The sequence below is a fragment of the Hyaloscypha bicolor genome, assembly GCF_002865645.1.
Source record: "Hyaloscypha bicolor E unplaced genomic scaffold K444scaffold_56, whole genome shotgun sequence".
NCBI classification, from domain to species: domain Eukaryota; kingdom Fungi; phylum Ascomycota; class Leotiomycetes; order Helotiales; family Hyaloscyphaceae; genus Hyaloscypha; species Hyaloscypha bicolor.
Window position 1 is genome coordinate 2,126,397 of NW_020194558.1, and position 10,659 is coordinate 2,137,055.

The 10,659-nt window shown below is 51.5% G+C and overlaps 4 protein-coding genes across 4 annotated transcripts; 2 read left to right on the forward strand and 2 right to left on the reverse strand.

The window, feature by feature from the left end:
- Window positions 1–1,387: 1,387 nt before the first annotated feature.
- K444DRAFT_628544 (uncharacterized protein) lies at window positions 1,388–2,941 on the forward strand (the record flags this gene model as incomplete). The annotated part of the gene is made up of 2 exons (XM_024882923.1): window positions 1,388–1,674; window positions 1,735–2,941. The coding sequence occupies 2 exons, from the start codon at window positions 1,388–1,390 to the stop codon at window positions 2,939–2,941; spliced, it is 1,494 nt and encodes a 497-aa protein (XP_024738421.1).
- Window positions 2,942–2,993: 52 nt separating this feature from the next.
- Window positions 2,994–3,626, reverse strand: K444DRAFT_372318 (uncharacterized protein). Its single transcript, XM_024872289.1, has one exon. The coding sequence runs from the start codon at window positions 3,412–3,414 to the stop codon at window positions 3,046–3,048; it is 369 nt and encodes a 122-aa protein (XP_024738422.1). The 5' UTR covers window positions 3,415–3,626; the 3' UTR covers window positions 2,994–3,045.
- Window positions 3,627–3,838: 212 nt separating this feature from the next.
- On the reverse strand, window positions 3,839–4,942 carry K444DRAFT_628545 (uncharacterized protein; the record flags this gene model as incomplete). The annotated part of the gene is made up of 1 exon (XM_024882924.1): window positions 3,839–4,942. The coding sequence occupies one exon, from the start codon at window positions 4,940–4,942 to the stop codon at window positions 3,839–3,841; it is 1,104 nt and encodes a 367-aa protein (XP_024738423.1).
- Window positions 4,943–5,411: 469 nt separating this feature from the next.
- On the forward strand, window positions 5,412–10,285 carry K444DRAFT_526484 (vacuolar assembly/sorting protein-like protein VPS8; the record flags this gene model as incomplete). The annotated part of the gene is made up of 3 exons (XM_024874542.1): window positions 5,412–5,732; window positions 5,781–6,219; window positions 6,267–10,285. 3 exons carry the CDS (start codon window positions 5,412–5,414, stop codon window positions 10,283–10,285), a joined length of 4,779 nt encoding a protein of 1,592 aa, XP_024738424.1.
- Between the last annotated feature and the right edge of the window lie 374 nt (window positions 10,286–10,659).

Consider the following 10,659-nt stretch of genomic DNA (forward strand, 5'->3'; position numbering starts at 1 on the left):
CCTGCAGCAGAACTCTCACATCGGCGCTTCTTGTGAGCACCAAGGATGGAGCTCGAGCTGTGGTTCTCTGTGATACTGACTGTATGCTTCCTTTTGGTCAGACAGAGGAGAGACACAAACATGGGGAGCGCGTAGCATTTCCGAGACCTGTGAATCAAGAATTAGACTGGTGAAAAATGTAGAACTGCAGTACAGGATGATCCAGTCAACACGGAATGACTGAATTTCGATTCTTAGAAGCTGTCATTGATCGATAGGAATTCGATAAGCGTCAGCACATTTTTGATGTCACGGACTCCCGGTCGACTTCTCCGGTCTCCAACCGGCCATACACTCGCTGATGAACTCATTCTCATTCCGCTGCGGGAATTCTAGATCGTTTTGTGGCTGACGAACGCTGTGCTGCTCTGCGACTGGCCGCCACTGCACCCAGTGGCGATCCAACTTGTTCCAGGACTCCAGGTGCCAGGCGGCGGGCGGCCTGTCCTCGTTTGCTGCTGAATGCCGTCTCTGCATGATCCCAAACTTTCGAGAGCACTTCAGCCAGACCTGGCCTGACCAGACAAGACCTGTGTTCCCATCAGCCCACCCTCACCAGCGGAACACGTCGTCGTCGTCGTCGTCGTCGTGTCTATATCAAAAAGCTGTCATACGACGCCGTTTGTATCTCTGGGCATAGAAAGTTTGTTGTTTTGTTCTGGCGGCGAAGTGGAAAACGAGCCCGGAATACATTTGCGGCAATCTGCGTGGCTTGTTGTGAATGCTCATGCGCAGAAATACAAATCAAAACCCAAATCTTAGTCTTGGGGCTGCCTCGCTGCCTTGCCTTGCCTTGACTCGACTCGTTTGAAGATCCAGGGCCATTCCCTCGATATCCCCCGCCCCCCCTCCCCCCCCCAAGCAGTCAAAGTTCGCCAAAGGCCCGCCCGCCCCCGTCAAACCTCGTTTCGCTAGCCTCCGCCAGATTTCACGGCAACCAACTGCAAACTGCTTACCCTTCCTACCCTCGCCCTCACCCTCGCCCTTGACCCTCCAAGCTTCTCGCAACGGCCTCCTCTTTCTCCCACTCCCACTTCCACGCACCTTCCTCGCTGCCGGACTTTGCGAAGAGGCTCTGATTCACCACGGATCGGTCTGTTGTCCACAGGTAATTATTCCGGCTCAATCGCAGTCGAATGTGTCCGTCAATCTCCACCACGACTTTTCCACTTCGTTCCACCAGGGCGAGGCGAGGCCGCTTGGAGCAGATTGATTGAGTCCGGTCACCAACCCACCGTACCCGAATCAATACGGCCCACAGAAGAGACCCGAAAGCGAGTCCTAGACTCGGCCATCGTCTGTATTATCCAACACCGCAAAACCGCAAGACAGTTGCCGACAGGCAAAGATGGCTGTCAACCAAATTATGGTCGAGGTGTTTCACGTACTGGAGCGAGACTCCCAAAAGCGAGGCCTCGACGGAACGCAGACGAGCACCATACTCCCTAACGCAACTCCAACATTTCCTCTTGCGCAGAGTGGTGTGTCAACGATAATAGATGCCATATCGTCAGTACCACCGTCTCCGACAACAATGTCATCACCTACAAGTAGTCCTGGTACCACCGGACCCACATCGTCTCCACTCCTGTTCTTCGTTGCATTGGGCTTCGGCGTTGTGTTTACGAATCTATGGTCAGTACTTATCATTCATAGTAGTCCGTGAGCAATCATGGATCTAACAGTCACCCACAGGATTATCGTTGGAGTGAAGTATTGTTTCCGATACAATGCTCGCAACCGTGCGATACGAAATGGCGAGGAGGTCGACCCGATCAACCTTGAGAACATGCCGACACGACCGCATCGGCGAAGAAGGGAGAAGAAGTTGATGACGATGGATGAGGTTAATGAGCGGTTCCCATTGACGAAGTACAAGAATTGGGTTGCATCGCGTGCGAGAGAAGGCCTTCCGACTTCTGGAGGTGTTACGGCTCCCCCGAGTCGGGCTGGGAGTATACGAGATGTTGACGCCGCCATGGCATCGTCTCCAACTGGAACGAAGCATTCTGTCAACACAGCCAATACTAGGCCAGGAACTGTAGCTTCGGAGGCTGCAGCCATTACGATTTCACCTGCTACGAATGCTTTAGGCGGAGATTTCAATGATGCAGCTGTTACTGAGAAAGGAATTTCGTCGCCGACTCTTGAAGAGCACAATCGATTGGAAGAGGTTCAAACGACTGCCAGTACTGTCGACAAGCGTCGAACAATTGCCAGCGAGAACGATCAATCCGATGATGAGGACGATCACATTCATACCGCTGTTCCACCAGAGCTTCTTACCAATCCAGGAGACTCGTGTGCCATCTGCATCGATACCTTGGAGGAAAATGATGATATCAGAGGATTGACTTGCGGTCATGCATTCCATGCTGGGTGTTTAGACCCATGGTTAACCAGTCGTCGTGCTTGCTGCCCACTCTGTAAAGCTGACTACTATGTTCCCAAGCCACGTCTTGATGGCGAAGCCGCTGCCACTGATGCTGATCGATCTGGACGACGAAGATCCCGGGCGAATATGCCCCAATCACCAGCATCTGCCTGGACTGGAATCCGGGGTAGCCCTCGCCTTGTACTATCTGGGCGATTCAGTGGTTCGGCAATGTATCCTGGGGATCAATACGGCTATGATGGACGACGTGCGCGGAGAGCTCGCCGACAAGCAGCAGCAGCGGGGGCCAGCGGAGCCGCACAAGGGAATCCTGCAACAACAGCCAACGCCGGAGCCGCTGCACAAAGAAGATGGGTACCTAGGATATCAAACCCCTTCAGCAATCTGAGCAGACCTGCCATGCCATCTCTCCATCTCCCTGGCCGCGGTCGCCCTCCCCAGGAGACGCCAGCAGTGGGAGATGCAAGCACCACCCCTTCCCAGCTCGAAGCTGGCGTTGTCCGATGACCAACTATGTCTCGATGAAATCTCCCTTCTTTCAACAATACCCTCGGCTGCTAGACGGTTGCACAAGTATCTCTTTGGCGCTTGCACCTCGATACCCCCCCTCGTCACCCTTGTCTCGGCCACAACTCACTCCACGAATGTACATCCAGTTCTTGCACACCCGTCGTCAGTGTACATACACTCCATGTATATCTCGCCCCACACCACCCACCTGTCCCTCTAGCGATCTCCTTTCCGTCATCTTGATTTTTCGGCAGCGACTGGCTGTCTACGTGTGTACCTGGCGCCCGGGGTCTATGTTTGCTTCTGGCAATGAGCGAAGCGAAGCTGCGAATATACCTCCATGTTACGAGGCAAGGAGGAGAACGAACGAAGAGCAATGAGCAGCAATGAAGAAGAAATGGCGATGCATGAATGAAGGAGGCAGCGATATGCATATGTGTATATGCAAGGTCATTGCAGAAGTGGAGCATACCAGATCAGATTAGCAGGGAAATGAAACACGTTATGCTGATATGGAGGGAGGAATTGCGATCTGCTGGCGAGCATAGGCACTGAATGGCTTAATTTAAGATAATCACTGTGCATCTGTGCCTCACGTATTTGTATCTGACTTGAAGCGAAGTGAAGTGTGTTTTTGTTTGGTGTCTAATTGGGGGGTTTCTGGTGGCTTTCTCAAACTTCCTTGCAAGTCAAGAGAATGAAGCTGCTAGAGACGATCTGCTGGAGAAGGTAGGTGCCCTCTGCCAGAGATGTGTATGCTAGCGAGCGTCTCCTTGGGAATATGCCAAATGCCCAATTCTGATCCTCCTTGCTGTGTAGCACAGCAAATCAGAGCCAGATTCACCGTCAAAGCTGAAGCTCTCATGATCATCTTCACTCCCTTCCTCCCACACATCACAAAAAGCTCCCCTTCTGAAACCGACTCCCGAAATCCTTCGCCTTAGCCAACATCTCCCTCTTCTCGCCATGTCCCATCCGCCCTCCAAGCGCCATATCCTTCTCCCGATCAAAGCCCCTCTTACTCGGATCATCCTCCTCTTCCTTCGTCCCATCGTTCTCCTTCCTCTCCCTCCTCTCCTCATACAAACTCTTCCCCCTCATCTTCTCATTATACTCCCTAATCCTCCTACTCGTCGCCTCATCCTCCCTACTCTCCCCCTCTGGTCTCTCCTTCTTCGTCCTCGAACTCGTCGCCACTTCTGCTCTTCCAAGCACCTCATCAGCCAGTCTTTGTCGCTTCTGCTCAGGAGTCTCGGTCCATATCGCACTTATACCCGACTTCTCAGTAGGTGCCTTGGCCCCTTTCCCGCTTTGGAATTTCCGATTCTTCAACTTTGTGGGGTCGACGCGCGAGGTCCAGTCTGAGTCTGTAGGGGGCACGAGCATCCATTCTGCGCGCTGGGGTTTTGCGGAGGCGGTAGTGGCGGCGGCTTCGAGACGCTCTTGTTGCTGGGTCGCGAAGAGGGAGGCTTCTGCTGCGGAGCCTGCGGGTGGAGGGAGTGAGGGGCCGTAATCATCATCTGAGTCTGAGTCTGAGTTTGAGTTTGAGTCTGGTGGGTTTGGAGGGCGTTCGGTGAGGGGTGCTGGTGGTGGGGCGGGACCGAGGATGCGTTTTGGGGCTGGTGATGGCTTGGAGGTTGGCTTTGGAGGGCCGGAAGTGGGTTGGAGAAAAGGTCCATAATCGTCTTCTGAGCTTGCCTCAATGTCTAGCTCTTCGGGGTTCTTGGCTTGTGATGGTGGGGTTGGCCCTAAGACGCGTTTTGGAGGACTGGCAGGTCTCGTAAACTTCGTAGCCGGAACTGAAGGTCCATAGTCGCTTTTGGAGCTGTCGTCAACGTCCAGCTCATCTGGGTTCTTGCTTGGTGGGAGTGTCGGTCCTAGAGTTCGTGGAGCCGTAGCAGCTTGGACCTTATGAGGAGGAGAATTGGGGTGCTCATCGTCGTCAATTGAGCGTTTGCGCTTCACCAGATGAGGTGGTAGTTCGGGGCCTACAGGCATGGTGATGTGGTATTTGTCTTTTGATGTTTTGAAGTTTTTCCGAATATGTTCCTAGAATCAAAGCCGATGTTGACATGCAGCGGCAATCTCCGCGCGTCCTTTCAGGAGGCTGTGTCTTCTTGGTTCCTTCTCCAAACCAACACGATATTACCCTGGGCCGACGTTGTACTTTTTTATGAAAGTTGTATGACTGTGCTGGTGAGAAGAGGAACCATATCGCAGCCTTGTGCATCTGAACCACCTGCAGGCTGCAAGCAAGTTCTCTATCAAGAAGGCACCAGGCCAAGCTCTAAACATCTACCCCCACGGACTTTCAAGCTCTTGGAAATCTGCGGAAGAAGGGGCCATACTATACCGAGAACCCGATACCCTGAAGAAGTTAATAGAGTGTTGAATCCCTGATGATCCATGAGTCCACGCAACGAGGCGCATCGAGCTGATCCAGGAGTGGAACCATGAACCGGTCTCGATGAGCTCCTCTGAGGATAACGACAGTGGTGCGGAGGAGGTCACACTAAATGGGGATGAGATCAATGGCAGGGCACATACGCCTACACAATCTACCAACAAAGATGGTGCAATCCCGGCCGGGGCGATAGCGGAACTATTGCAGGAGGAGAGAGAAGCTGCTCCAACGCGGCAGCAACTGGGCAATGGCGTCAATCATTACAAGGCTGTTCTACAGACAGATGATGCTTCTGAAGATGGGTCATTGGAAGCTATGCCACGAAGGACTGGGAGCCCTATCGATTCCTTACTTTCTGTGCCAGACGATTCCCCCTCAGTTCAGGTAGGCCAGGCTACCAAATGTCCAAGATTTTACTGATTGTACCCGCAGGGCTCCGTACTTTCTTCTCCTGGTGGAAGCAGTATCCTACCCTCGGTGGCCTCTAGACCCGGCCTTGAGAGCCCAACACCATCCTTCCGACCCTTTGACAGGCGTTTCCAATCACGCCTCTCCTCCTCTACCTTTACCCCACCACGAGCCTCCTCCCCCGCCTTTCTTAGAAGCCATACTCGCAATGCCTCTCTCACCAGTACACTACTGCCAGGTTCTGGGGACACCGACACTCCGTCCCCGCCATGGGAAGTTATACGATGGACTAAGCTCAAGAAAATGAACGGACAAGCGTTTTCCGAGGTTGGAAAACGAAACTTTGGCGTGGTGACGTGTATATCAGTCTCTGCTTCGATTGTTCTGGGAACCTCGAAAGGAATAATTTTAATTTTTGATTATCATCAAAACCTCAAATCCATAATAGGGCCGGGGACGAAGGGTACGTTATTCGTTCCCTTTACGATATTATAGTGCTCACCGTTATAGCCGTCGAATCCGGTGCTATTACCTCCGTTGCAATATCGGCCGATCACTTGATCATTGCTGGTGGCCATGCTAATGGGAGTATTTTCACGTGGGAAACCGCAAGGGCTGCAAAGCCTTTCTTGCATATTCCCAGTCTGGAGCCTGCGCAGATGATAAATAGAACTGTTGATGGCCATGTACCAAACGTTGCTATCCGACATCTCGGATTTCTGGGGACCAGACATACAGCACTTGTCTCAGCGGACGACCGTGGTATGGCCTTCTCGCACCTTGCAACGAGAGGCACCGGGGCTTTGGGGCGAACCGTTAAAACGACACGGATACTAGGTCGATATCCCAATGATCTTGCTACGACAGGAAAGCCAAGAAAGCCGAGCACGGTTCTTGCTTTCGCCCCTCTTCCTCTTGGAAACGTCGAGCGAGACACTGATACAATGGGACTGACTGCCATGCTTACTCCCTACTTGCTCGTGATCGTATCAACGACTCCTATTGCCCAAACACAACACAAAGCTGCGCGTCCAAAAGAAGTAGCTGCTCACAGCGCCTTGAGTGGATGCCTTGCATGGTTTCCGGCAGTCAAGTTAAAAGTCAAAGACCCCAAAACTGGGAGTGATTTCTCGAAGGTCAAGCTCGTCTACTGCTGGTCGAATGTTTTGACTGTTCTGGATGTTGACGAAATCGAGTCTTCGAATAAGGATAAACCCTCGACTCTTTCTTTCAAACCTCGCAGTCGATGGAAGGCCGAAGAAGCCATCGTCGCAGTGCAATGGCTAAGTCGGTCCGTTCTGACTGTTTTGACTATCACCCAAAGATTGATAATACTTGAAGATGGAAGTATGCGCATGACTGAGGCTTTTGATCTCGTCCACAAGCATATTTACCATCAGGATCTCTTCTCGAAACAGTTGCACACTCTGGTCGAACAACTGGATGAAGAGGATCCTTCCATGCATGGTGTTGTGGCGGACGCATTTTACATGAGTTTCAAGGCTTACAAGAGCCGAATGTTCCTTCTAGGCTTCAATGATGTCTCTATTGGGACATTGTCTAATTGGGCGGACAGGCTCATTGCCCTGATGGAGGACGGTGACTATATTGGCGCAATTCAGCTCGCGACATCCTATTATACCGGAGATGCCGACAAACTTACAATCGGCCTACCAGAAGATACTGACTTGCGTCACTCAATGGTCCAAGACAAACTTCTGGAGATCATGACAGCCTCTCTGAAATTTGCTTTTGGTCAACGCCAGAAAGAGCCTGCTTTCGCCAATGACGAGCATCTGAAGGCTTTGGCTATGGCCTGTTTCGATGCTTGTCTCAGCATCGATGATATTGACTACCTCTTTGACGAGGCATTCGCATGGTACGAAGACGGAGATTCGGAAGGAATCTTCCTCGAAACTCTTGAGCCTCATATTTTGGAGAAACGCATTACAATGATACCGCCCATTGTTGTGAAGGCTATGGTGACCCATTTTGTTAGCAAAGGCCTGGAGAGTCGTCTCGAAGAGATGATATGCAACATGGAAACATCAACCCTCGACATAGACCAAGTCACAACGTTATGCAAGCAGCACAACCTCTACGACGCCCTCGTCTACGTTTGGAACCAAGCACTTCATGATTACATTACGCCCCTGGTCGACCTTTTGTCGCTTTTGATACCCTTTGTGCAGAACGGAGACTACTTTAATAATGGAAATGTTATGGAGGATCCCATATTCCGTGCCAATGCTTTGAAGATGTTCCCCTACTTGTCTTACACTTTCACTGGCCGAGTTTACCCAACCGGCAAGAGCCTTGGAGAGCAGGAGGCCCTCAATGCCAAAGCGGAGCTTTATTGGTTTATCTTCTCTGGGAAGACAATCTCTTGGCCAAAGGGGAGTGGAAAGCCTTTCATAACGCAGCCCAACGAATCCTTCGAACCCTCCTTTCCGTATCTCCGGATGATCTTAAAGTTCGACGCGCCCAGTTTCCTAAGTGCCCTCAACGAGGCTTTTGAGGATTCATTCCTCAACGACAGTCCAGAGCGAGCAGTTAATGGCGGCTCCAACCGCGACATGACCGAGGAGCACGTTTTCGGGCTTTCTGTGAATCGACAATACGTAGTCACTATTCTGCTGGAAGTCATGAACCCAAGCGAATTTGCAGCCAAAGACACTATCTATCTGGATATGTTCATTGCACGGAATCTCCCAAAGTTTCCGCAGTACCTGCTTCTGTCCGGAACGGCTTTGCATAAAGTTCTCGCAGGCTTGTGCAATTATCCGGGCGAGGATCTAGCGGATGATGCTCAACTGAGCGCCGAGTACCTGCTGTCAGTATATCACCCTCCGGATCTCGAAGCTCTCATTCCGTTATTTGAGAAAGCTGGATTCTACCGTGTCCTTAAGAGCATCTACAAATCAGACAAGCAGTACAATAAACTTATTCAAACCTACTTCGAAGATCCCGATGATCAAGAAGGTGTCTTTGAATGCATAGCTTCCTGTTTACGGCCACGCTCAGGGTTGACGAAGCGCCAAGTCCGAGATGTTCACGAGGTTGTTGAAGCGCATGCCAGCGACCTCGTTCATCTCGATGCTGTCAGGGCTGCCCAGACCATGGAGGCATATGTCCCATCGTTACACAAGAAAATCTTGGACTCCTTGCCAGATGACTCTGAACTGCAGTATATGTATTTGCACACCATCTTTGAGCCTAAATCGAAGGACACCGAAGATACGTCGCATCCTTCCCATCCTGAGTTCACGGAGAAGTATGTCCAATTGATGTGCAAATTCGACTCATCACACGTCGCGGCTTATGTGGAGCTTGTGCAAGCAAGCGATCTGCGTCTCGATAAAGTCTTGCCGTACATGGAAGAGAGCGGCGTTATCGATGCAGCTGTCGTCCTCATGGCTCGTGAGGGTCAAATACAAGAAGCGATGAATAGGCTCGTCAAGCATTTGACAAAATTAGAGAGTGCTTTGCTGGGCCTTCTAAGCAGCTCGGTCGAGGACATGCAGTCGATGCACGCTGGAGAAGCGATTGAGGATCTGCTAGAGGCTCTGCAGAAATACACCAACGTGGGAATCTGGCTTTGCCAAAGCCAGATGAAGAGTCAATCACCACGTGGGATCATGTCTCTAGTCCGGCGGAAATCATCAACGAAGAGTGAGCTCCTTCCTGAGGAACTACTCTGGCTGGACCTCATCGACACCGCTGTTCAAATTACACGGAAACTCTCAGCAAGCTTGAGCGATCTCGAAGACTCGAAAGCGATAGAATTTGACCACGACAAACTACTTTCGCAGCTGAGGACCCTCGTCCAGCGCACTTTCACGTCAATGTTAACTTCAACCTCGACGCCATCTCCATCCACTACTTCACTCTCCTTCCTTCGCATCCTGCGAGCCTTCCTCACTCGCGCCTCATTATCCTCACCCAACCTCAGCGATCTCCGCGCGGTTCTCGCATCCATCTTCTCAGCTTACACCTACGAAGAGTCAATCCTTTCTCTCGCCAACCGCTTGCTCGAGAAGGATCTCTTTGTCAACGTAAAAAGTGCTACAGAGTTGAGGCAAAGAGGCTGGAGACCGAGAGGCAGCACGTGTGAGGGGTGTGGGCGAAGGGTATGGGGACCAGGGGTGTCAGGAGATGTGTTTGCCAAGTGGGAAGAAAGAGAAGAACTCGATCTCAAACGAAGGAAAGAACGTAGGGCCGAGATGGCAGGTGGCCAAGTCGAACGCGGCAAGGGGCGAGCTCATCAGCGGAACATCAGCAAGGCGAGCATTATCGAACCTCCGAAATCTAAAGGAATAGGTGTAGCGGGCGACCCGAACGCGGATGCCGAGGACGAGTATGGTATTCAAGGCGAAGAGGGGGTCGGGAAGGCGCAGGTGGAGTTGGAACCACTGGTTGTATTGGCTTGCAGACATGTGTATCATCAGAGTTGCTTGGAGGCGATGCAGCCTGCTGATGAGAGTGCTTCTCCCGATGGGAGAGAGTTCAGATGTCCGATAGATGGATAGGCGATTTATATACCAAATTTACTATGTTCATGATGCCTTTCTTTGATCACTTTTCTAGGAATGCGTGATTTACAGCTTGTATTTGGGGGGTTTTTGGTACATGGAGCTAGGGAGGTAAAGAATGTTGATCCGGCTCGAGCTCACGCACAACGCCCAAGCCGGGAAGGTTACCTGGGTTGGATCTGAAGGTTGTTAATCCCAAGTTTGGTTCGAGCAGTCATGGCCTTTGAATATGGTCTAGCCGCTCTGGCAAGTAATGCACTGGCCGATGGAGTTCTATTATCTGTTTTTCGAGCGTCCTGAAATTCTCGTTGTCACTTTTGCTCTTTAAATTTATCATGGGTAGCTGCGACTTATTCTTAGCCACACTGTCT

Bases quoted from the DNA above. Each gene is read 5' to 3' on its own strand.
- K444DRAFT_372318 (XM_024872289.1), bottom strand. From the start codon at position 3,414: ATGCTCCACTTCTGCAATGACCTTGCATATACACATATGCATATCGCT.